Source organism: Lissotriton helveticus, chromosome 8 (assembly GCF_964261635.1).
Source record: "Lissotriton helveticus chromosome 8, aLisHel1.1, whole genome shotgun sequence".
Lineage (NCBI taxonomy): Eukaryota > Metazoa > Chordata > Amphibia > Caudata > Salamandridae > Lissotriton > Lissotriton helveticus.
This window is the reverse complement of record NC_136069.1, coordinates 1,177,367,284-1,177,395,186: the sequence shown is the minus strand read 5'-3', so window position 1 is coordinate 1,177,395,186 and position 27,903 is coordinate 1,177,367,284. Positions and strand designations below refer to the sequence as shown.

General features: G+C 40.3%; 1 protein-coding gene and 1 long non-coding RNA gene across 2 annotated transcripts in view; one reads left to right on the top strand and one right to left on the bottom strand.

The window, feature by feature from the left end:
* LOC144771913 (uncharacterized) overlaps positions 1–27,903 on the top strand; it is an 825,386-nt gene that overhangs the window by 68,185 nt on the left and 729,298 nt on the right. The window lies entirely within an intron of this gene.
* The window catches only part of NHS (NHS actin remodeling regulator), a 460,129-nt gene continuing 444,310 nt past the window's right edge, over positions 12,085–27,903 (bottom strand). Inside the window, exons 8-9 of the mRNA XM_078658108.1 lie at positions 25,189–25,315; positions 12,085–13,692 (exon numbers count right to left, since the gene is read on the bottom strand). Of these exons, the coding sequence (XP_078514234.1) occupies positions 13,116–13,692; positions 25,189–25,315 (704 nt within the window). The 3' untranslated portion in view covers positions 12,085–13,115. The remainder of the gene's footprint in view (positions 13,693–25,188; positions 25,316–27,903) is intronic.

The following is a 27,903-nucleotide window of genomic DNA, read 5'->3' as shown; positions in this document are numbered from 1 at the left end:
TTAGCCAGACTCTAGCTTTCTACTCCGGAAGCTAAGGAGGAAGGTAGCATGTTCTCAGCTCATATCTGAAGAACAAGTAGGCATAATAATTAAACACATCCTAAGCCTTTACTGACAGTGCACTTCCCAGACAAAAGAAGGGCTTACCTTTTCCCACCATAGGCAAAAAGCAAAGAAAGTGGTTATTTGGCCATTGCCTCACACTTACCTACAGTGCCTAATATTACCTGTTGTTTTTGTGCGGCCTGTGAGTGCAGTTCATTACCTCTAAAAATGTCACAAATTAGAATAAAATGCCTCTGACATAGAAAAACAGCTCCAATTTGAACCTTGTTTTAAAATGTAATTATACTTGTGACATTATTTAATAAAATAAGGTTGCATACAGCAAACCAAAGATCTTTGTTAATATTTTGAATGTTCTTTGCAGAAATCTTGTCATTTTACAAAGTGACCTGTTTTTCTTTGTTTAGGCATTATGCAGAATAAAACAATATGCCTTAGATATGATGAGGATATACAACGTCACCTTAGATTTCTATGCCTTTATAGATCACTCTGCCTTTGTGCACATGCTCTACAAGGTTCGGAACTCTTCGGTGTCTTTTATCATTCTCATAATGTACATCATCCTTATAATGAACAATAGTGAAGATCACTGCAAGCATGTAGACAGTTGCCATTCCAAAGTCCTGCTGCTGTTCAGTCTGTTGGTGTATGGGACAGCTGACCATCTCACACTCTTAAACCACATGATGTAGAGCTGGAATTGGTAAACTCTCACAGGTACAGTCGACCACCTAACACTACAACACCACATAAGGTACATGGAAAAAGCTAAACATAAATGACACACTCAGGTAAGCCAACATTTCTTGGTGAAATTGCGAAACCGCATAGCAGGTTCAAAGTTTTGCGCCTTGACGTTCCAAAAGGTTATTAGATTTTTACAGTTGAATATGCCTGACACTTTCACAGGTGAATTATTCTTGTTGATGGAATCACCAGTTGGGAATATTCAAATAAACGACACAAGCTCAACTCTAAACTAAGAGCTTCTCATAGGAGTCTGGCATCTTCTGATAACTGCTCTATGCTTTAGTCACTAGGACATAAAGCACTTTGTCAGCCACATGACATAAATTACAAATCATTTTATGCAAGAACTCTCATAGGAGAAGAGAAATGCAATAATATGAAACCACCAGCAGTTTGATTGCAGTCACGTTTATTTGCAGTTTCTATACACGCTAATTATCAAACTCTTCGGACACACCTTTTAGAGAGGTTCACAATGAAATTGTCAACATTTTTACTAAAAATAAATACAAGACTTAAAGTGTTGCACAGCTCTAAAATATACAAAGGCTTGGATTTAATGTAAACTTTGAAAACATTTTTTTACAAAAGAAACAAACTTTGCACAATTTAAAAAGTTCATATTTACACATATTACAAAAATACAAAATGGATGCAAGTCCACAAACCATTGTCTTTTCTGCCAGTCTGAACTGGTGCTAGTACCAAAATAGTTACACTGTAACCTTCTTTATTTCTTTTTTAATCACAACTGTTTTCTTTAAATCTGCCACCAATGCAGAGAACACGCTCAGCCATTGAACTTTGGCAAATGCATGCATGCTGTACTTGCTACCTAATATTTTATATCTTCTACGTCACTAAAAGACTGAGGGTTTAGGGGGAAAAAAGAAACAGCTCTAAGTCTTCTAAAAACATGTTAAAAAACATCAGTGCAAACAATAGAACATAAGCCTGGAATGACAGTTCATACTGTTATTATGTAAAACCTTTTTTATGTCTATTGTGAAAATAATGGTATTATTTCTGTTTGCGCACTGCATGGTGTGTGTTGTGCATGTGCTTTTAAAACTCTCATTGCCTTTTAGAGCAGCAGTGCTAAAATGATTTCTTGGCAGAAAAAAGACTGGAACAGCATAAGATTATTTTAGTTTTATAACTGCTTCAGTTTTCTCACTTATTAGAAACAATTAAACAGTCTTCTAAAATTATAAGCATCAGACAACAGGTTAGCTAACGCGTCATTGTCACTAAGAATTTACCAATGAAGTAAGGCCAGGCTTTTGATATAGACTGATGGCTTATTATTATGGATAACAGTATTACAATTATTTTATGTATGTGATGCTGATCACAAACACATTGGATACAAAAAGAAGTGAGAGACAGGGATTTAACAGTACTCTGAAGCATAGTTTGTGCACTGAAACCTAGGAAATACTGAAGCTTTAAGACACTGAGGAGTTTTTGCACACACTGTTGGACATGCTTGCAGGAGGGAACATTGTGGACCTGATTAACAAACGTCCTCCCCACTCGAGCCGGAGGCCCCACTATCGTGGGGCATCCTTCATACTTGGGGCGGAATCTCTGCAGTGAGAATTCTCATTATGGAGATTCCGCACTGAGTGTTTAATGCTACAGAGGATAATGAGAGAGAATGAATTCCTTGCAGGTCAAATGGTGTGAATAAAGCTTGAGAAGAGAATGACATAACATGGTCACTTACCGTTGTGAACCACTATTTTAAAGTTACAAAATAAGATCATTTCACCTATTCAATGTCAAAGAGAGAGAAGGAGACTAAGAGAATAAAGGTCCAATTTACAAATATTCTCTTATAACTTACTCGTGTAGTACTCCTGGCTTGCTACTAACTTCTAAACGCAAACCAGGAATACTCCAGCCTTACACCTGGATTTCAGCTGTAAGCAAGGAGTACTTCAAGTGTAATTCACACTTTTTCACACCAATATCTTTGTGAACCGGACCATAGAAACTTAATGTAATGTAATGTAATGGTGTTTATTTTGCCAGATCAGAGACCTCACAAAAATACTACACCGTTAAAAGTGGTAAAATTTCGAGACAACATTCAGAGTATGGTGATAACAGAAAATTCAAAATATCAAGGATGTGCTAAATCCAGAGGCTCTTGCTTTGAAAATCGGATGATTTTGTATTGCAGTTCATCTTTTAAGTTTTACTATCTGCTTATATAGAAAATGATAAGGTTTTGTGACTAACCTAATCCAGAGTTTTGTTTGTGGTTAAATCTTAGTAATCAGCAGTTTAAAGGCATGTTCGTACAGTTATGCTTTAGTGACTTATCATGTTGCACACAACTCCTTCTCACATTTCATAACAGTGTTCAACTTGTCTAAGGTGGAAAGGAGTAACGTGCTAAACAAATCATACACATGAAAGCACAGGTATACTCCACAGTGCATTAAATAGATGTCCACAACTTGCAATATTTCCTCTTATACAGTAGACTGTGTGTACCCTGTTTTAAGATGACAATAGTATTGCAGGCTGACCTTCAGTGCGTTAATACAACTATGCATAATTAAAAATATAACTATCATTTCATTTGTTCATATGCTGATTGTATTGAAAATTTCTTGTCCGCCCAATCTATCAGGCGATTTTGATCTGTTGAAGAAAATTAAAGAAGATCCTTCAAATGTTTAAAGTTCAAGAGATGGGAATGCATGTAAAAAATGACATGATAATGTTTTAATGATCTACACAAAAACATGTTATTGCCTTGTAAGTCACAATAAAGTGTATACCCATTCAGTGAAAAGTACATAACTATTATACAGGCTCAAGACAAGGTTTTTGTTGTTGAAATGACATTTTACAACGTCCCCTTTTCCACAGTTGGAATAGTGACAACATAGTTTCCATTCGAGGGCAAACAGGACACCTGCACACTACTGGAAGGGCCAGGTGGCTGCCTCGTCTTGCCTATCCTTAATAACAGCCCGGAGACTATACAAAGAGTGTCTGATTAATGCAGTAGACAACCCTAGATTGCTTACGCAGCATCTCTAAGCATCAATTAAAAAAATATGATGCACCCGTTTTTCATGTTTTTTTTCAAAAGTTGGCACTGTTCATTTTAGTTTTATTTTAGCTTTTTAATAATATTTTTAAGTGCAAGGTGCTTGTTAAATGCGAAAATGAAATGTAAAATTGGTTTCACAATACAGCACATTGGAGCTTCTACCCGCTTTTTGACATGTGCGCCCTAAAACTGGTTGTGGGTGTGCATTAAATTAATGTTTTTCATCAATTCACTAGGTACTCATTTATTAGGATGACAAGCCATTGTGGTGGTTGTCTTTGCTGTTTGCTTTCAATGAAAGCTCATTATATAAAGCAAGCATATTTTCTTATTTTCCTCTACAGGATGTGTCCTGATATTTAGCTTATTATAAATATAGAATGATGATTTTGCAGTTTGATCATTGGAAAATAAATGCCTTCACAAACAGCTGTTATTTCTTGCATCTATCATTCATACCTTTGCAAAGAGATATTTTTTTTTTAAACATGACTTATAAATTAAGTTATCTTAATTGGAATAAATCAGTGCTTAGAGGGTCACAAGGAAGTTGTTTTCTGATCAAAAACAAAATGCATTGAAGGTAAAACAATCCCAAGAGAATTCGAATAACATTCATACATGTCTGTCAGAATGTATTTCTTAAAAGCCTCCCCAGTAACAGAAATGGCCATCATTCCAAAATTGTAATTTAGACAGCAGTAACAACTTCCCCCTTTAATTGTCACCTCATCTGGCTTTCCCTGCTGTCATTCACAGCTACAGAAAATATGCTTCAGTTAACTTAAAGTCATCCAACTCCCCTAGCCTGGAAGCTGCTGTGGTCACGGATCAATCATGTGGTTCCACTTTAAATTTAATTTGCTGCAAATAAAAAGAGTGCCCTTCTGCCCCCCAAATCATAAGATGTACATAATAGGAAAAGTGCTTATTTTTCTAACTTCACTAGGAATGCCTAAAAAAGCATGCTTATGGGGGAAATTCACACGAATGCAATAAAATGGCTTACCTGCCATCTTTTAAATATTTAAAAAAAGAAAAAAATACTATCTCATGTATTAAACAAGACAATGATGAGCACACCTTATCCCTTCATATTTTACTATTTGAGTGCCCACAAATATAAGGCATTTGTGCTTCACATAATATAGTTAACCAATGATGGTTAGATGAATTTTAACAATGTAACCCATCTGCTCTGGAAAACCTTAAGTGAAATGTCCCCATAGATTTAATTAAAGTAAGGATTCATTGGCACAAGCCATAGGCTTGTGCACTGCAATGTTGGGTGTAACCTTATTCATGCTGCTGCAGCGATGCAGCTTTTCACTTGAACCAACTAATCCACTCCTCATAAGGTACTTTTATGTGCCCCTCCCAATACATCACAGATTGTTAGTCTGATATTTAATTGTAATCCATAAATTATTCACTCTGTACTTTTAAGGGTCTTTAATCTCATTGACATTCTATAATTTGTAGATCTTTTTTTCTCTGTTGCACATTGGCCATGTAGGCTTTGGGACTCCTGTGTCAAGAACACTCACAGATAAGGGCGTAAAATGAGCTATCACCAAAATGATAACAATGGAGATCCCACCTAACCTACTCATTCCTCTACAACATGACATACTACAAAACCCATGTGCAACATTTGAGTATGACCAGACAGATGAACACATATAGCCAACTAGATAGTTTTTATGACAGCAGATGAATCGCTGGTCTTCTAGTAAGTCTGTTTAATTGTTTTCCCTAACATTTTACTTTATTTTAGTTTTATCAAGCTGAACCTCTGGTACTTCAACTACAGGAACAAAAACTCTCTTCAGTATTTACTACTTTCTGATTGTAAATCACTTACGCATATGTCTCCTTTTACCCACATTTTGCTATATCATTCTATTACCTTAATATCCCACATCATATTACTACTGCTTTCAATGCTCCATTTTCATCCCACAAGAGTCTGTTCTAGGTCATTTCTTCAAACGTATAGGTTATCCTTCACAAATGACAATTTCACACTCTGGTCATGATGAAGCATTACTGACAGTAATAAATTGATATCTCCGCACCACTTTTGATCACAATTCGAATATCTAAACACTACGCGTACAATATACACATGCTATTGTTACCCTAATTCAACTGGTATTGATGGCCAACAGAGCAAACCCACTGACCTTTTACCCTACTTTTGTTTTAAGACAAACAATTCAAGAATTGTCAAGTACTTTAACAGTCATATATCGTTCTTTTAATGGTAATGTAACTTGCTTGTCCTTCTGCAATCATCCTCACAATCGACATGCCTTATGCCTAAGGAACTTGCACCTCTATGGTAGAAGATAAGGACTTTTATCTCCAACTATCAATCGTGAAGAATAGCATCTACAAAAATGAGTAACAGTGGCAATGCCTGCTTCCAAAGTATGCATTACCCATTTATGTTTTTCTATGTTATTTCATAAAACATCTTTAGTTTTGTTGGCACTTGGTGAATAAAGAACTGGAGAGAAAACATGGCTTCTACTCTGCTTACTCATGCTTTCTATACAAATGGCCATGTTTAAATGGGAGTGAAACTGGATTTCTGGAATAATCAATTAACCATGGTGGCTAACAAAATGAAGAGTACTGTTGGAAAGACACAACTAAGTAGGGGCCCAATTCTTAATATTGTTGGAGGTCAGAGCAGGTCTGGGTGCAGAATGTTTGGGGCTAGAGGTGGGCTATGATGGCTTTTTGTGAATCGTATGGTAATAGTAGTATTAAACTGATTAAATGACTTACATACTTGTGGAAAAATTAGAGATTATTTAAAATCTATGGAGACAGAACCTTGAAAACAGAGGGAGGAGGAAATGAGACAAAAAAAAATATGTACTGAAATTAGGGGAACTTCCTTAGGAAGTTAGTAACTGACTTACTGTATGAGTTACTCAGATGCTTAGACGAAACTTGGATGAGTGGGATATGTGCCAGTAAAAGTAAAAATCGAAAGTTATACCGCTATCAAAGCATGCAGCATACAACTGAAGATTATATCAATTTCATGAAGCGCCAGAGAGGTTTCTGGGATTATACAGTGCAAGAAATAATTAAAAACTATTAGGTGTTTATTTCTATAAGAACTTTGTATTTTAATGTGTACAATATTTTAGCAGATTTCTCCTTTAATGTAAGGGTTGGCAAATAATTTACTTAGTTGTGTGTAGATTTCACCTAATTAAAATGACAAGAAGCAGTTCTTCCTATTTGAATAGGTAAGCATTTTTATTGGGCTACTAAATTATTTTGTTGACATTTTTTCCTGTTTTGGACACAAACATCTTCATTTTGCATGACCCCTGAAGACTTATGGAAAAACACAACCCTGGACAAATCCAGCAATCTCACACCGGTGTAACAAGACTTGCAAACTTCCAACTATACTTAGATATGCTGCCTGCAATAAAATTAATTACAGACTTCATAAAATTGCTAGGTTTGGCACAGTGCTGAATCCTAGCCTAAAACACCAGATTCAGAAATGCAAATAGTGTTCTCATGTCAATGTATGCAAAACGTACCTTAGCTTTGCAACAGTAGCCGTATGTTGGAATATTTTACATGACTGTAGACATTCATGTTTGTGCTGCATGTACTTAAAGATATGAATACGAGTATGTGAATATTGGAAACTCACTTCTCCACCATCATACCTTTCCTGGGACAAACAAGTGAACAAAAATAAGGTTGAACCAATATTGCCCACATTTGACAATGTATGTACATACCATTGAGTACCACTTTATATCCATGAGCATACCACAGTAGCCTAAGACAGTTGAAGGAGGGGTTGAATGGTATCCTAAGAGCCCTGTTCAATGTAAACACCAAGCACTCTTTTCACCTACCACACCATGGCTTGGATACCAAAAAGGCATTGATTGTGTAGCCACAGAGCACTCATGGTGTAACAAAAGTCCAATCGGTGTAAAAGTAGAGCTTGCACTCACTTTATGATATGATAGTACCGAGATTGATAAGTGAATACAAAAGACCTTATTCTGTAATAAGATATCAATAAATTGTTATTAGTACAGCACTTTTAACTCATTAGGCAATACAACGTAAGTAGCACAGTACATTGGCAGTAACGTTCCCAGAGTTAGTGAAACACTGATTATAGTTTCTCAATCAATGTACCGGGGTAAGATCATTTTAATTAAATTTGGTAGCATTTAATTTTTCAGCACACTTAATCAATACTATTTTATTTATTTACACCAAGTGATGGTTGAGTTGTGATTTGCACACAGTGGCATAATGTAACTTTGCGCACTTGTTATTGAGTCTTAGTCATTCAATCATATATCTTCTATAGTGAGGATCAACTGTTCACTCAACTAAATATCAGAATTCCAAATGGTCTATATCGGTCCACTTTATTTGTAACATCAGTAATGCCAACATCAATTAGGTGGTAGGAGGGGTTATTTAGATGTATGCCTTTGACTAAAATGTGTTTTCCAGTTCTTACAGATGCCAGATATTACTATTGAGCCTGATTGTTTAGGACAAATGTCTTAAGCATCTAATTATGATATGGAGTAGAAACTCTGAAAATTGGCTTTGGTGTCAGAGCCTCAAAGTTGAAATATTTCTAAACACGAATGCATATATGCGGTATGAAAAAAAATCCTTCCAAACATGTATTAAAATGCAGGCACAAATTGTACCTAACATCAGTGTTTGCCCCCACAGTTTTTAACAGGTAATATCTGGGGCCACCTGTTAGGGCAAATTGCATGCAATTCTGTTTTTTTCACACCCTGGAACAGGCGAATTAATGTGCTATGTACCTACTCCTGGTGTCTAACTTGGTTTTAGATGCAAATGTGCAACTGCTATTCATCATGCACCTGCAACGGCGGGTCAATCAGAATTGAGTAATTGGGTGCACAGTCGACAAATCAAACTCAGTTATGGTGAATGTATTACCTTCCTACATCAAGACATTAAACTCTTCCCACCAAGAACTGGCTCTACTGTTGGCCCGGAACATTAGGAAATGACCTTGAACTGGTCACACAGTGGGCACTGCAACAGGAATGGTGCAGTGAATTGCCAAAACAATGTGATTCATCCCTGTTGTGAAACTTTGTGATTTGAAGCTTACACTGATCATTAGATCATGAATGGAGTTACCACAGAAAATGGACATCAATTTGAGTGTTAACTGGGGTGACAGCTCAATTTGAGGTTACAATGACCACTCAGCATCTGAGCGCCCCGGCAGAGTGGAGAGCTATGTAAGCTTTGTTGCTCATTCACTAAATGTAATGTATGTCATAGTGCTATTTGATGGCTACTGACCAGAATTAGGTTTAAGATGGTGACCTGGCTGAAAGATACAGTTAATCCTCCTACAAATTGTCAAAGCCGTTAGCCATTTTTAAAACTGACCACACAGATCTTTGCTATTAAAAAGAACAGTCAATAGATTTTTATCCATGTGTCCTTACGTTTCTACAGTGATGAAGGTGCTGCTAAGCTTCGGTGCTGAATTTGTGACCTCTGTAATTGATAAGGGCATTGGCGTAGATTCATCAAAATGCCAGGGGGCGCATGACTTACATCATTCAGCCTTTGACCCCTTACCAATGACATCACATAATTTCCCATGTCTCCTACCCTAGCAGCAGCGTATATGAGGCTGTAAAAGAGGCTTGGGGAAAGGCAGGGAGGTGAATCTTCAGCAAATAAATATAGCCTTTAGACTACCCATTACTTCCTTTTTCTACCAATTACTCCATGACCCCTGACGCGAGGGCAGGGGAGGGAGCTCCAGGTGTACCAAAGGGTAATGCAGGTGCAGTAGCTGCTACACTTCCCTAACATCAATAGATAAGGCACACTAGTGCACCAGTATACTGTTCACAACTATGGATATTTGTCTGTGATGGCATCGACATTTCTTTGCAACTGCACTGGCTTTTGTTTGGAAGTCCCTCAACATTTCTATACAGTGCATATGAGTGTGTTTGCAATACCTGGACTTCAAAGTGTGAAATCATTGATGACTAGGAGAGGAGGATCTCAAAAGGCAAACCAGCGGGTTAGAACATACTTGATTATCCTGATGTCGATCGACTTGTCACCTACTGCTTGCATCACTTATTTAAGTCATGCAGTAAAAAAGCAAGAATTATGACAGTATTGCACTAAATGAGTAATACGAATTAAATTAAAAGGAGAACCATTCTATAGAATGACTAAAGGGAAAAAGACTCAACTTTATATTTTTGATAACAAAACAGGTTGCTGGATGTAGTCTGTTTATGGACGATCCCTTATGGTTTACACACTCCTGTCATTAGTACACTGTCCACGCATGCTAAACACATTGTGCAGGCTACCGTAGTGAGGTGCACACATGGAAGTCTGGACTGCGATCACTAGTGAGTACATAGGTGGAATACAGTCACAACAGAGTTGCCTTAGTTGGAAAGGAGACCTTGGAGAGAGAAACCGATCCATATTCGGGGGTTTTAACCATCATGACTTTTATTTATTTTTCAAAGATCACTTCTCTGGACTAGAGCATTTGAAAACATGTCCATGGAAAAAGGCTACCCTTTGGTAGTGTCTATTGTGAAAGATGTTCCTCCCCAATCTGTGAAGAACAGCTAGTGTGTTTTAGAAATGCCTAGAGTCTATAAAGAATAAAGAGCATGTATACTTTATAGCCAGCACTTTCAACAACAAAATCAATTCCTGAATACCTTTCTGTGCCGTTTTAAGCGGTACCTCAGAGAGTATATGGAATAAAAACAAAACAAACCACAAACTCCCCTTTTCAGATCCATTTACAGTCCTAAAAACACTTCATGTTGAAGACCTTGTCCAAATAGTGCCACAAGCCTCAAGCACCTCTACCCCTTCATAATGTCAAAAAGTACCTCCTGAGCTCCAGCATTTCCCTGCATGTTAACGTTGGAGGATTGGGCTCAATGTGATATTTAAAATTCATGTCTAGAAAATGTAAAAATGGATGTTCAAAACATATGCTTTAAGCATTCCACAGGGAATCCCAGCCTTGGCACACTCTGATTCATATACATGGAGGTAAAAATCTGAAGAGAGACATGTTCATTTTATGTCGTCATATAAAGGACAGAAAATAGGCCTTTTTCAGGGGGCAGGCTATAACCTCTTTTGCCAGTGGATATCTATATTGGCTAGAAAACTTGGCTTGGTAATGTTAATTGTGTGGTTTTACATTAAAACATGCCAGTTGAGGTTCAAAACCCCAGCCACAGCTGCCATACCTGATTAAACACACCTTGTAGGCGGGTATAGCGTCTACGCATGCGCAGTATTGTATTGCAGTGGAAGTCATAGGCAGCAGCGTGGTGCTTCCTCTGCCCATTCAGCACAAGGGATTGTCACAAGGTTACACCTTATTTACAGTGTGCTGGATTGCAGGGGAGCAGTCACCGTAGGGCAACGTTAAGAAGCAGCAACCCATTCAAGCACTTAGTAACACTACTCCTACAATTTTCGAATAGACTTTAAACATAGCGCACTGTGACCCCTTCCAGGGGGTATTCAAGGCACTTCGCATATCGACTGTTGCCCTCCCTGGGGACCACCATCCCTGACACCCCCTTTCTTTCTTAGGGCCAGTTTTAATAAGGGCTCTAACAACCTCCTTGTTCTTTATTGCCAATGGCAAAATTCTTCGATAAATAGGGCCCTTCTTTAGGGCTAGTGCTCAACATAAACCGACAAAAGCTCAGGCACGCACACACACAAACAGGCACCCACAGACAACTGACTTATGTTCCTACAGCTTATTCTTTAGAAGGAATTAGTATTTCGGTGACTTAAGGGCAGTGCTTAATTTGAGCCAGTGGTTTCCGGTGCTCAGCTTCGGCACTTAATTGCCAGCACCGGCGCTTGTGACAGTCTGCCACAATGTGGTTCTGTCTGGACAATTCAGAAGTGACCACAACAACAGGTAATTATTCATTTAATATATAAATTAAATTATAGCTATGGGGGCCTTATATAGTCCGAATTGTCACACTTGAAGGAGTGTGAGGGTCAGTAGTTGTGTTGTTACTATCATTGGTAGCCTGGGAGGAGCAGTTTGTGGTACAAGCTGCAGTGGCCTCCTGACGAGAGCCCTGGCACTTATGTTTTTTTTACAAATTAAGCACTGGCCCACATTTTATGCACCAACTGCATGTTTCAGAGCAGGCTTTGGGCACCGGCACTCTTTAATTTACAAATTAAGCACGGCTTAAGGGACTAATGGAACTTGAAAACTATGGAACCACAGTCATACAAACAGACGATCCATCAGCTCGACCCCCCTCCACATCTCACAGTACAGTATTGGGCAACTCTCCAACTAGGCACCCTTGATGCTAAAATTTAATAGAAAGGTTCTATTTTCATGTGCACCAGATATGACTCGCTTACATCATTTCGATTTCTTGCTAATCCTTATTCTAATATACTTATTTAATTATAAAAAGTAAATTTGAGGCTTCTGACCAAAGTTCTCTTGGTGATATGAGTGGACATGATAAAATGTGACATGTGGTATGCGAATGGTATTCACAGAATACAATAATTAACATTGTTTTAGTCTTCTTTAAACAAACGTAAAGGTTAACTTTTTTTTTACATCGTTGATAATTGGCTGCGTGTCCACTTTCTCTTTCTTCTGGCTAATCTATTTACAAACATTATCAAAAATATGGTATTTACATGTGTGTCTTATATTTTTTTTTAATTTCGCATTATTTCGCTTTAATGTACAAAAATACCAATTCTCAAGTGTTTATTGTTCTTTCTGTCTCCCAGGGAAGCACTAAAGTGAAGGTGTTGATTTCTTGGTTTGGGAATGGACTTGATTGTTACCAACTGTATGTTGGAGTATAATTTTTGGGATAATGATAAAGAGTAGAAACAATGCAAATTGTAAAATCAGATGATGAAGGTCTGGTTTTAGAAAATGCAAACAGAAAAGAGCTACGCAGCACTTCTTTCTTGTGTTCCAAACTGATATGGAAATCAAAACTTTTGAATTTCTTTGTGTTTTGATTGGCCTGCAAATCTCAGACTGCTGCCGAGCATACTTAAACCGCATGATGTAGTCCATCCCCATAATCCATGTGGCTTTAACGTAGACATATTGTAGTAGTGCTAGAGGGGGCAGTGCCTAGCTGGGGCTGTGGGGAGATCTCTCGTCGTGGGGGCTGCCATCTGAGTTCTCAGTCTCTCCTTCGGAAATGGCCTGCATTGGCGCATTGTACAGTCTGCAGCGTACACTATAGCGGCTGCTGCTGGCGATTGGGGGCACCCGCGATCGCCCTACTCGCGATGAAGCAGTTGTGGCCTTTGGAGAGAACCCCTCAGTGTTGACTCTGGGGGAGTGCGATGTAAGGGGAGATAATGCTTCGGCACATGGCGACACCGGGCTTGAGTCATCAGTGTTGGGCAAGCCGTCCCCACCAAGCTCACCAGGAGATTTGGGAGAAATTGGGCTCTTCAGTATTTCAGTGGCTGACATTCGGTAACTGGAATCTGACCGGCTTCCCTTTTTCAGAAGAAGGAGCTTGAATTCTTCATTCGATGTGTTGGACTTCTTGGCGCTCCTGTAGATCATGCCCGGAGACTTCTGAGTGCCCGCTGGCGAACTCGCAGCAGCAGTCGCATTTGCCCCAGATGAGGCTTTCAGTCTATTTCTGGCCGCTGCATCTCCAGACTCTTTTCTTCCAAGAATTTTTCTTTTAGATCTATATAAACATTAAAAAAAAAATTCTTATCAAAAGAAAAACAGTATCAGCACTTTTATAAACACTGGTGAAAAGCATTTAAGATATCTAGTAGTGACTTTCTCTGATACAATTGAGATCCACTATAAACTCTACCAAGTGGACATGGTCAAGAGACCACCACCACCACCACCACCACACACACATACACTCACTCTATAACTCAAAATTAAGACAACAATCCACACCTATGTCCACTTCCTCAGACCCCCAAGCTGCCTGATTTCTCAGATCCATGTGCAAATGCACTTTTGTACAGCGATTCATATTCCTGTCTGCACCTGGTACTAAGAAGCAGCACGAGAATGAAATGTACATCAGACGAATACTAATAATATAACCTATAACATGAAACAACAGCCTTCATGTTTAGTTTTTCATATGCACTCATCAACCTTGGCTACTGACATTATTCGTACATTAAGAATGAGACTGACATAACTAAATTTCATAAATATCACAAAATGTAGTGTATAACAATTGCAGCAGTACAAAGTAAACCTTCTCTTTGAGTGTGTATATATATTTATATGGCTGCACAGTAAAGGCATTGAGGCACAAGTGTATATGAATTTTAATTTTGCAGCGTATAGTAGGGAGCCTCTTACTGTCAGCATTACCCAAATACCCCAGCATTTTGAAGCATAACTTTGCACGAACTCACATTTTGCAGCATAAAATGGAGGGGGGAGTTTTGTTTTCTGTTAAATCCAAATACCCCATCTTCATGTCTGCAAGAAGGCATAGTTTCCAGTGTATAGAGCTGGGGTCCTTACTCTCTCTGATCCCCAAATATCCCATCTTCATGAAGCAAAAGTCTGCTTGAGCTCACATTTTGCAATGTGCAATAGGGGGCACTTTTGTCTCTGTGATACCCAAATATTCCAACCCATCCATTGTGCCTGATACTTGCCTGTATAAGACAACAAAATGATGCTTGGCTGGATTCAAATAAAAAATATTCCATCTCAGAATGCTTACCAGATTCTTACAATGATGGCAACATCACCCTTGTTTATATCAAATCAATCACTCATTCACCTCAATTTTACCACCAACAGGAGTTTCCTCTCTGGTCTCAACACTGTCCCTAAATTTCCCAATGAAATCATTTATTTGGTTCTGTTTACAGTCTTTGCCATATTATTGTGCTTTATTTGGTCCAACACCATTCATTATTTGATCTACCTTTTGTGGTCCATTTGATATCTGTATTAATATCAAATGTTTCACTCATCTTTTCTTTGCCTTGTGCACTATGGCGGATCTTATTTATGCTTGATCATGGCCCCATTGAAATGATTATATCAGTTTAGATTACAGCAGCGCTATAATCTGCTTTCTACTTGGCAAGAGGCATAACATTACTCCTATCAAGCTCCTATCAAGAGTAGCTTGCTTGTCCACACTCCCCTCAAAAGTTCTTATCACAATTTGGTAGATTGAGGGAAAACTTTCCTACAATAATGTAATTGCCTTCTGGTATGTCGCACAAAATACATCCCATGGTGGTGATATCTGTATATTTTCTATACTGCCATACCTGGCTTCCTTGGTCTGTTTCCTGCAATCAGCAGTAATAATCGATCATTACTCATTTTCTCTTAACCCTGGAAGCAATCACAACTTATTTTCTCTGTCCTGTCTGCAAGCATTTTCATTACATAACTGTAAAATGATGGACTGCTAAGTAACTCTGTGGTTCATGTAGACATATTGTAGACATGCAGACATATTTGGCCTGATTCCCAACGGGAAACGTATACTTTTGTTTAAGTTTACTTTTTTTCAGTATCAGTGGCATAGCTAGCCCTTTGGCAACCTTTGGCGGTCCCTGCAGTTTGCCACCCGTGGCCGCATTGAAGAGCGTGGTGGAGGGTTTCTGGCGAGATTCCACCGATTGCCACTCCGCGATTGCTGCATTGTAAAGCGTGGGGGGGTTTAGTGCTAGCGAAATTCCACCAATTGCTGTTTACCGCCCTGTGACGGCCGCATTGTAGAGCGGGGGAGGTGCTGCCGATTGATGCCCCAAGACAGCAGGTAAGAGAGGGAGGAGGCCGCCACTCCCAAAACTTGTGCCGTCCGGGGTGGACCACCCCTCCTTGTTACGCCACTGTTCAGCATTCCCAAACCACAATTTGATAGTAACTTTATGACTGCGTATTCTCCGCAGCAGAGGCGGAGAATTCCGCACATAAAAAGATAGGCCTGTCCACTTGCCAACTACTCCAGGCATTAGTAGTCTCCACAGGCCAACCGATACACTGTTACATGCCTTTTTCTCCTCCTGGGAAGGCTGACTGGGGAGCAGCTGCTGGGTATGTGAGGGAGAGAAGAGGCAACCCAGAGTCAAGTTGGTGTTAAAAAGTAGCACAAGGTGAGTATGAAAACAATGTTGCTACTGGTTTCATCTGTAAATTTATGTGGCAGTGTGAATACTGACACATTTGTGAGTGTGCATGCCTGACTGTGTGTGTGTGAAAGCACGTATGAGGAATGTGTTGTGCCCACTGCAAACCCATGCCCTCACAACAGTTGTACTTCTGAGCAACTTGTGGATATCTATAGGGTGATGCACATTGCCTAACCCTTGTAACATGCTGGCCCTTGTACAATGGTTATAATTCCTAGCAGCCTGTGGGCATCCATGAGTTGCTGCTCACTGCCAAGCTTGGCAAAATGCAGGCTCTCAAACATTGGTGGTAATTGTTGGCAACTTGTTAGCATCCCTAGATCATACCCATTAAACACCCCTGGCTCTCACACAATTATGTAATTTCTTAGCAACTTGTGGGAATCAATAATACGAGCCCTCCTCTCTTGCATAATACTGACCCTGACAGAATAAGGGTCATTCTTGCCCTACTGTGTGCACCCATTGCACAATTGTGCCCAACCCTAACCTACTGATCATCTTAGTACAACAGTATTAACTCCTGGAATACTGTAAGCACCCACGGAACAATATGCCTCTTTTTTCCGCTTTCCCTCACCCTGCATGTTGTTACAAGGCGATGGTTACAACAACTGCGTTGTAATAACGCATACCATTACCCCGCAAGTCGTAATGACTTGCGGAGGGGGGCACTGGATGTTGGAATAGTGTTGGAATAGTATAATTTACTATTCCAACTCCAGTCTGTGCGGACAATAGGGAAGGTGTTGGATTTTAAATCCAACACCTTCTCCCCCTCCGCAAGTCGTTGTAACAACTTGCGGGGTAATGGAATGCATTGTTACAACGCAGTCATTATAACGACCGTGTTGTAACAACATGGGGGTGATGGATGCGTAGTAAGGGGTGTTTATCCCCACGGAACAGTGACAGCTCTGGCAATACAGCGGTAATTATTGTCACATTGTGACCATCTTTTGCGTAGTGATGCTAAAACCTAAAACATTGTGGGCACCCATGGCACCACCATCTGCTGATGGTAGTTCATAGCTTAGTGTTGACATGCACGGCATACTGGTGTCCACCTGGACATAAAGATGGCACTGGATTATGATTATAGCTACTAGAATGTTGTTGACAGACATGGTATGATGGTCTTTAGGCAAGAATGTAAATAATCTTGAATAAATTAAAGATCAAGTGGGCTCCGTGAATAGTGTAACCATTGAACTGAATATACATAATATGTGCACTGGTGTACAAGATTATGCAACCCTCTTTCCAAAACCGAGGACTGAGATGTCTTCGGCGAAACCTATTGCATTGGTAAATGTATGTTTACTATTCAAACAATTGACTGATTGAGTTGGGTATTTGTGGGACACACGTACACTCGCAGGTGTCTGCATGGTGCTATGCGACACACAAGCCATAATGTCTTAGCTGTAGGAGATAGGTGAAGAATCAACAGAGGAACATTTAAGGCTCTTCTGAAGGCCGAATTAACATTCTATGAACATGTCTTTGAAGATCATGCCATGGCTGTGTTAATTTAGAATGCAATATAAATTGTGAATCCAGAACACTTCTCATTTCAGCAAAAAGCTTGCAGTATTTTTTGGATATTTCAATACCTGAATTCAGAAATGTTTCCATTCAATTCTACTGCTACAGGAAAAGTGTGACAGTATTAAGTTTTTAAAATGAGATGACTCTATAATTCCGAATTTGCTTCTGTTCCTCTGAATTTAACAGGATGCCAATATATTTCAGGGAAAAACAGTTTTCTCTAATTTGCCAGGTTATTAATTTAATTCTGCTCTTGCACCTTTTCAGGTTTATAAATGTACTTGCAGTTGTTTACGTTGTGCACTATGTATTGGGATCTATTTCTCCAGTACTTAAATTTTCTCATTAATTTTGAGTTCTTAATCAACCAACCCCCTTCTCTGCTCAACTATATTGAATTTAGAAATCTTGCTTTGTTTCTTAAAACTTTCATTTTGGAGCAAAATGTAAATAGGAAGTAGAGTCTACCATCTAAATTTTCTCCACATTAGTATTCCTATGCAGGAGAAAATTCAGCTGGTGAATCTACTGCCCACACATGGAGCTAGTAGAACATCGTCACTATATTTACATTCCAAATGTGCCCAATGCAGAATGTAAACATCATGATTAACTGTAATACTTATGCTTGACTAACCCCCAGATTCATCATGCTCCTCTTTTGCGAGTCCTTAATAGCGATTATTAAGGAATCGCTATTAAAGACTCGCAAAACGGGATGCATGTAGAAATCGCAAAATTAATAGCGATTTCTACATCTTCCTTATTTGCGATTCGCTAATTGCTAATCGCAAATAAGGAAGCGATTTCAAGGGTGCCAGGGTGTCCAAAGGACACCCTGTAGCACCCCTGAAACGGTGATTTACACTGGTGTTGCGCACACACATGTCCAAAGGACATGTGTGTGTGTAACATCCAACATAGAAAAAATGCACTAAAGTGCATTTTTCTAAGTTTTCGAATTTACCACGAAGTCAGACTTCGCGGTAAATAGCGGCCAAAAATTGCGATTTCGCAATTCTGAAATGGTTCATGAAGTGCATTTAAGGAATCTCAAATAGAGATCCCTTAAATGCAATTCCTCGCAATTTAGCAATTTCAAAATCTGCGATTTTTGCATTTGGGATGATGAATCCAAATGCAAAAAAAGGGCTTGCAAAGGGCCAGATTCACAGAATCTGGCCCTTTGCGAGCCGATTTCTGCTTCATGAATAAATCACTAACCCTGGGTACCGTGAAGTAGTCTACTACCCGTTAGTAAAGCTCTTCAGTGCCTCGTCACTGGTATTAAGTGCTATGTAAATACCATTATCATGCCTTACTCTTTATTCTGAGTTTCCTCCAGAAATGTAAGGATTTTGAGTTTTCAGTTACTGCCACAATCTAAATGAAGCCGTAAGCAGTCACTGTCTTGCACAGAACTGGAGAAGCATAGTTTCTATGACTTTTATTAAAGGACAGGTGGCTTTGCATAACAGCATATAAAAGGGCCAAAAGGTGTTGATCCTTACCAATGAAGTGTACAGACGAGACTTTATATGCAATTATAAGAAGTTTTTCAGAGAAAGGTTTTAAAGGCAGCGCTATAACAGTGTATGAAATTTAGAGTATTCTAATATGAGGGGGTGTATTAACATTAAAGTAAATACACTTCTACAGAATATCAGTGGCGGGGCACAACAAAGGATAAAAAGGCTATGTGAATGGAAATTGTCAAATATGTCAGTGAACCTTTTCCACAAAGCTAAACACAATGTTGAAGAAAAGAATGTAAAAGAAAAATATATATTACTGTGGTAAAATTACTGAGGTATTGTGTAGGCAGTGGCGGCTCGCACAGATCGGGGTGGCGGTGGAAGGGGAGGGGTGTAAAAAAAGGTGGGGAAAAAACGTACCTCCTCAGCACTTTTCTCCTCCGTCTTCTTGCCGTGTCTCTCGCAGTCAGGAACAGGAAGCACATCTAGGCTCCCTTGACCAATCACACCGCTGCAATGCAGCGTTGTGATTGGTCTGAGCACCGTGGTTTGGCGCTCAGCCAGGGAATGGGAGCCTGGGCATGTTCTCCCAGGCTGTACTGGAGCCTGGGTGGAGAACATGTAAAGTTCGCATGACTGTTTTGCCGGCACAAGAGGGCCGGCCAATCAGTCATTGCACACCCACAGGGTGCCCACCACTCCTCCCCGTGCTCTGAGAGCAGAGCAGCCCCGTCCCACATAGAGGCCGCAGCATGAACAAATAAAATGATAATAACGAGTTATTATTTTTTCCTTCATTTTCACTGCTGAAAGTTGTGGGGCGACGCAACTGTGTGTGGCATGCCTATAACCACATGTACAATATCTGAGATGTGGTTCTGAGCCAGGTGTTTTAACACGTATCAAATACCTGTTTCGGAATACAGAACCAGTCAAATGGATTGAGAAACATATTGTTTGATATTGCTTTTCAAAACGGAGGTGAATACGAATATTGCCGTTATAAAGACAGACTTATGACATGTTTTCATAATTCATATCAAATGCTGTGCAGGTGTTATGGAGGGAACTTGTAACGAACCTTGCTTTGTAGTTCTGGCTGGGCTGTTCCTATTTCAGCAAGTCCAACTGATTTGCATATGGAAGTCCTCTCTCTTGAGGGGCACAGTGGGTGAAAAACAATGGTCTGGAATGCAATAGATGCCGAAAGTATGACGGGTATGCCAAGACGTGGGTGCCGTGTTCACTGTGCCACAGGACTCAAGCTATACCTCGCTGATGAAATCTAAGTAGGCCGAAACAGGTCTAGCTTTGCTAGTGTTCCTGTCTAGAGGAGACTTGGCTTGGTAGTTTGGGCTGGACTGTTCCATTTGGAGCAGGGCCAAGACTGCTCAACATATGGCATGTATCTGTCTAAAGTGGCATTTTGGGTGAAAAACAATAGTGTGGAATGCGATGTGATTGCCAGTGGCTGTAATTGATTCAGGCATTCCTTCCATCACCTTCTTTGTTGGGTATGTGGAAGTTGCCAGCCTGCAGGCCTACTGTGATCTGCTTGCTCTTGTACTTCCTACACTCTCCAGGCTGTGAATAACTTGCCTCCACTCATCTGATATTGAAGAAGCCTGGAAGTAATTATTTTTTTGAATTCAGTGGAGGGCGCAGCATCCAGCGTCACGGGGACTCACCGCGCTCACTGAGAGAGAACCAGCCATTGATGGATGATACTAATCACTTTGCAGAAGTCTTGCTTACCAACTGTGGCTTTTGAATCGATAATGGTACTCGAATTTAAGGCTCTGACCCTGGCTTTTAGGGCACTACAGGGAAACTGCCCTAACTACCTTAAATTGAGACTTCCCCGATACCAGCAGGCGAGGTCTCTTTGCTCAAATACACTGAATCTGTTACATGCTCCCCGAGCCCTGAAGGCTTGGCTTGGGGGTAGGACCTTCTCCGCTGGGACGGTAAAACTGTGGAATGATTTGCCGTTCTCTATCCGGTCTGCAACTTCAGAGATCTGTTTCAGGAAGCAACTAAAGACATGTTTTTTTACTCAAAAAATTTAAACCACTCTATTTCCCTGTACATCTAACTGCTCACTTAGCGCCGGGACACCTCCGTGTGAGGTAGCTGTTAGCGCTTTAGAAATATCAGTATTATTTTTAAAAAATGTTTTTTTCATAAACATAAAAACAATGATTGCATTTAAATAAACCATATTGGGCTTACAGTCATGAGGGCAAAACAAATGACGAACAAAAGACAAATACAGTGACACATGAAGAAAAGCAAGTCACGATCATGGCAGTACATCATCCCCTTTCCCCCTTTCTCGGAACCTCCCCGAGAAATATCAGTATTATTATTATTATTATTATTACTCAGTTTGCTACAGCTGTTTTCATCAACATTTGAGCACTGTACAGCAGGCTCACAGGAAAAGCACTGTATGGAAGCCATTCTACTCCAGACTCCATCCTTTGCTAGATGCCTTGCCTCCAGTCCATAATGAGTTGACCTCAGGCTGCCTCAGCATCCACACTCCACTAACTTGCGTTGCCTTGCCAGCTTTCTTTCTTTTTGTTTACGACAGGGCAATAGTCTCTTCAGCTTTGCCTCTCAATCTTTATCAGTTACCAACGATCTCACACCGCATGGATGCACCACAGTTGTGTATTAGGAGGCCAGGCTTTGATGGTGGGTGGGCAAGGGTGTCGCAACAGAGACGCACCACAAGCCCCAACAGGATGGTCAAATATGCCTTAACCCACTAATCAGGGCCAAATATTTCAATATCTACAACAGTTGACATTTGTTAAGGTGTTACAGGTGCTGCTTTGCCACAATCCGAGGCAAGGCTATAGGAAACGCAATTCAGAAGGCGCAGGGCTAGCAAAGGCACCAGGAGTTATGACTAGACTCGGAGCTGAGCACCTTTCCCACCTAGCCGGGTCATCAAGACACTAGTTCAAACGCACATGCCATAACATAATGGGTGGGCATACCTATCCCCACTAATCGGGGAAATATAACCTCCACGCACTACAATTCCCAGAATACACTGCATACCCTAACCAAACAATGTGACCGGCACCAAGCGAAGAACTATCACAATAAATCATGTCACACTATGTCACGTTCAAAAGTACTCGGAGCACCAGCAATGGAACTTTGTAAATGATGTTTTATACAAGAATGTAATACAAATACGCTTTAAATGTATGCATTGTACAAACACTACGTAAATTGAAAAATGACGCCCAAAATGGACCCTTCAGTCCTATGTTGATGCTCATGGGGAGGAAACCGGAAATGTATGTAAACCTGTGCCAGCGGGCAGAACGGTGTGTGAACAAGCCCCTTGAGGGTGAAACACGTCACGTCGGGTTTATGAAATTATTATAAACCCCTTTGAATGATCCTTGGATTTTGGTGATCTTTCCGAGTGCACGATTGGAACTCCATTCTTACCACAACCTATATATATGTATATATATATATATTTAACAGTGGAGTGGCTGTACCTAATATTTCAATGTTGTTTACTGAGAAATAGCATCAGTTAGTTTTAACAACTCTAACTATATTACTTCAAAACTGCATCTGTTCCATTGAAATTAATTAAGTGCAGCACTCCATTGAAAAGCAATGTTTCTTGTTCTTCTTTTCAAGAGATAGACTGAAAGTAAATGTAAATCAAAAATCAGAATTAGGGAGTGAAGAGGTAGTGCTCCTGAGAGTACTATGGTGGATACATCCTCCAAATAAAGGTTAGTGAAACAAAAGGAACCACTTCGGAGCTGATTTATTGTATGTCAAGAGTTGTCAGACATACACAATGTTTGTTAAAATACCCCTCACACACCAAAAGGGCCCTTGGTGTCATGCTTCATCATCGGTGTCTTCCCGCCCCGCTGCGGGACGGGGCGTGCTGCAACTGGCGACTACGCTGGAGCACTGGTTAATTGAAAGTGCTATGTGAGGTGTATATGTTGTGAGTGAAAAAAGGGACAAGGGTCAATGAGAGTGATGTTAATAAATACCTGGCCTTATGGATTCAAAAAAAACTTTATTTGGTCATAGGCTGGTATTATTAGAAAATGTGAAGTCGGAGAGATTACGCTAGTAATGTGCGTTTCCTCCTTATGGTGTCAACATGTTTCGAAGCTTGTGATGCTTCTTCGTCAAGACAGAGTGCGATCCCTCAGTCACTCACTATGTTGCTATCAATATGTGCAGAGATTTATGTACAGTGATGTTAAAAAATATACAATACCTAATTGGTACAGGTATGACTTTTCTAGCTATTCAGTATTTCTGAGTATAAGCTAGAAACATAAGGAGTCAATGCTCCATTAACTGCTGGGTCGAGAGTTTCTAATGAAAGTTTCATATACTGTTGTGTAGTCGCTGCTCGTTCCTTACCAACCCGTAGGTCCGTGGTGACTACGGGTTGGCGAGAGAACGAGCTTATACTCAGAAATACTGAATAGCTAGAAAAGTCATACCTGTACCAATTAGGTATTGTATATTTTTTAACATCACTGTACATAAATAGCAACATAGTGAGTGACTGAGGGATCGCACTCTGTCTTGACGAAGAAGCATCACAAGCTTCGAAACATGTTGGCACCATAACGAAACGCACATTACTAGCGTAATCTCTCCAACTTCACATTTTTAATAATACCAGCCTATGACCAAATAAAGTTTTTGGGAGTCCATAAGGCCAGGTATTTTTTAACATCACTCTCATTGACCCTTGACCCTTTTTTCACTCACAACATATACACCTCACATAGCACTTTCAATTAACCAGTGCTCCAGCGTAGTTGCCAGTCGCAGCATGACCCGTCCCGCAGCGGGGCGGGAAGACCCCGATGATGAAGCATGACACCAAGGACCCTTTTGGTGTGTGAGGGGTATTTTAACAAACATTGTGTATGTCTGACAACTCTTGACATACAATAAATCCTCTCCGAGGTGGTTCCTTTTTTTCACTGAAAGTAAATGTAACCATCAACACACCTTTAACACCTACTTACAACAGTAATACTAAACAAATGTAATCATAGGGTTTAACCCTTAATCCCAAGCTATAATCATATACAACAAACCGTAAACTCATAACTGAATATACTTTGCACTTTCTCCTTAACCGTTCAACCATAACCAACATCTTTTAAATTAACCCTTAACCATGAACTCTAAAACGTATACCCTAACCTCTTCACCACATATCCTCAAACTCCAAACTCTAACCATATACACCAAACCCATGAACCTATACCTGCAACCCTATACCTAAACTTCAACCCTTACCCTAAGCTCTTTGCCTTTGTACCCCGTGGCTTATACCCTTAAACCTATAAACCTAACCCTATCCTCTTACTGATAACACCTATAACCTGTACCTAAAGCCCTAATCCTTAAACCCTAACTCATACCATATACCCATAACACCTAATCCCTTCACTCTACACCCCAAACGTTAATCCAATTCCATTAACTCTATACCCCAACCCCCAGAACTGTAACCCTTATTTATACCCTTAACCCCAACTCTTGAACCATCCTTAAACCTATGTCTCAACCCTTAAACCATATCTCAAGCTCTTAACTCTTAACCCAATACCTGTAATTTCTAACCCATAATTCTTCATTTCTATCCCAATACCCCTATACCCAAAGCCACACACACTTTACCCCAAACCCATACCCTAAAGTCCTAAACCCATGCCCTAGACCTGTAACCCACTATTCCTGTAATCCCTATATCTTATTCCTTATTTACTTAACCCCCCACCGTTAACCTCTTCACACTCTCACACTGTTGTTAACTTCAGTATAGTTTGGGAACTCATATTCTTGGACAGATTATTATTTTAAAGTATTTATTTTTAAAACTAATAATTCAGAAGTCATATTTTTGGAAGTGTTATTTTTGAAGTTTGGAGACAATAACCAGTGTAGTATCTAGCCATGAAGAGGTGTCACAGAGATGCATTAGCCTACCTGTGAATGACTGCAAATAAATCCTCTGTAGTTCGGGGCCTGTTGGGAGACACAAAGACGTCATCTGCTTCAGGCTGAGAATCTTCGCCCATCGGTGACACTAAGGAATCGTCACTCTGAGAGGACTCTTTTAAAAAAAAAGTATCCAGGTGATTATAAGTCCGTGAGGTACCCTAAAGCAAACAGTGTCCAGCTTTTCATGTTACAGGATTAACTTTTTTTCACATGCTGCTCACATTATCTTTTAGCTCATAAATTCTTCGGCGGACATTTGAAACAATGGCCATATTACTATCTCATACTGGCCACATTAGACTGGGACACAAGTGGTGTTTGTTTGTGACACTGGCTATGTTAGTTTGTTATATTGCTGGCAGCAATGTGCACATGTGTGTGCCTGTGCATAAACTGAAATTAATTTGGCACATGCACAATTAGGGGCTCATTAGGATGGCGGTTTTTCCGCATCCTCCGGGCCGGCGGAAGTGTCCGCCGGCCTGGAGGATGCGGAAAAACCGCGGCGGAGACTCCAAAGACCCACCGCCAAATTAGGATGGCTGGTGGGTCTGGAATTCCGTCCGCCGCTTTTCCGCCGCGGTCGGCTTCCGACCGCGGCGGAAAAGCTATAACATGGCAGGCGGTGTCTATGAGACACCGTCCGCCATATTATGATGTTTGTGTAAATATGCTTTTCCACGGCGGCTTTTCCGCCATGGAAAAGCATACGGACATTCACTTTGGGGGCCCGTTGCGGGCCCCCTGGGTGAATGGGGGGTGCACATGGGGGGTACCTATGGTACCCCCCTGCATTTGCGTACACAAAGCAGCAGGCACCGTGCGGTGCCTGCCGCTTTGTGCATGTAAATGCAACACATGCATTTTTAACATTGCGGCGGGTGCAGCTTGAAGCTGCACCCGCCGCAATGTTAAAAATAGAGGATGTGACCGCCACCCTGGCGGTCACATCCTAATTGCCATGGAGGGACCGCCGCTGCCCATGCGGACGGTCCCTCCTACTCAGGGGTGGCGGACGGACGCAAGTCCGTCCGCCATCCTAATCGGCCCCTTAGTTAGTAAATCGCCCCGAAAGAGAATAAATTCTCAGAAAATGAAATTGTCCTTTCGTACAAGGTAATGAAAAATGCACTGAAAAATTTATTGTACGCATCAGTTTGTACACTCTTTGTTAAGTACAACAAAATGACAGGCAAAGAGTTCAAATGTTCTCTAGTTTACTACGGGCATATGTATACACTGAAATGGAGAAGAAACTGCTAGTGAGTGCTAATCTGAGATGTACTTGAAGCCTTCTTTGAGGTGTTCTGCAAGATCAGCAGTCTGGGTTTAGATCTGCTATGAGCCCATACTCCTGGACTAGAAGACCTTACTGATGAATACTTCATAGAGAGTAAGGAGTCTTTTTCTCGACCATACCTCCCAAAGCACAAATTACAGATTTTTTAAGGCATTACTGGTCAAGTTTGCCTGTAACAGCCTTGTGTACCCCATTTGATAACTGGTATATAAGGTTGTACAGTATTACAAATTGGAAATGCAGGGTTTAAACAAATTGGAGATTATACACTGTGAAATCTAAAAAGAGAATATGATTGTTTATGTTGGCATGGGGGATCCATGTGAAGTCATAAACTGTCTCTTACCCCTGCAATTAAGAAGTTATTGTAGCATTATAACCCTAGAAGAGAAAAATCTCACATCTTCTAGACACAAATCCATCTCTGGGACCTCCAGTCTGGCCCCAGTTGCCCTTCATTTTTTCACCCAAAATTCTAAACGAATTTTGAAAGTTTTAAATTAATAGAAATACTAGAAAGATTGCTAAAGGTAATTGCATCTTTCTGCAGTTCAAAGAAGGCCTCCCAGTGCTCATATAGATAATACTGAACTCATATAACTGTTGCTGATGGAGCTCGGTGAGAAAGAAAGTGGGCTTGATCAAGAGACAGGCATCAACAGTGGGTGGCATTAGGATGGCTGCTGATTTTTTTGCTTTACAGACACCACCTACTGCATGCTAAAGGCAGGCCCATCCTATGTAGCTAATTGTTGTTGTTTAAGATAACTGACTATTCACTGGTTCAGGGTTGGCCATACCTTTGAGATGTTGAGTCTTCTCCATCTGGCAGTTTTTGCTTGGAAAAACCTGTCATTAGTGTCACCATTGCTTCTAAGAAGCACGTATATCATTATAAGAATCTTCCTTTTCTGTTATCTAGCTATACTTTCTCAGGACTGGTCAAATATTAACATGAAAACTGCTTTAAGGACTATTATCTGCTAAATAGAAACTCCCTCGGGCAACTATATGGGAGACTTGAAGCAGGAGAACAATTGCACTAGCATTTTTACACAATTTCCTATATTGTGACTTCTTGGAGAGAGGATAGAAATACATCATGTGCAGTCGCTGTAGGTGCAGGTAAGCGCAGTGGGGTGGTGGAGCGGGGCTGGCAGGGGGGGGTCGACAAACAACAGAATAGGTTTTATTTATTTATTACATTTTACGAATTCTGACGTCTCTCGACTTCCCCCCTCATCCCACTCTACCCCACTGCACTTACCTGCGCGGGCCACTGCTGATCATGTCAGATGTATACCAAGTCCCTCACTGTCTCCATGGGGCAGGTTGGCCAATCCAAGTGGGGAATGGGTCAATTACAATGAATAGTAAAAAATCTCAATGAAAGCAATTGT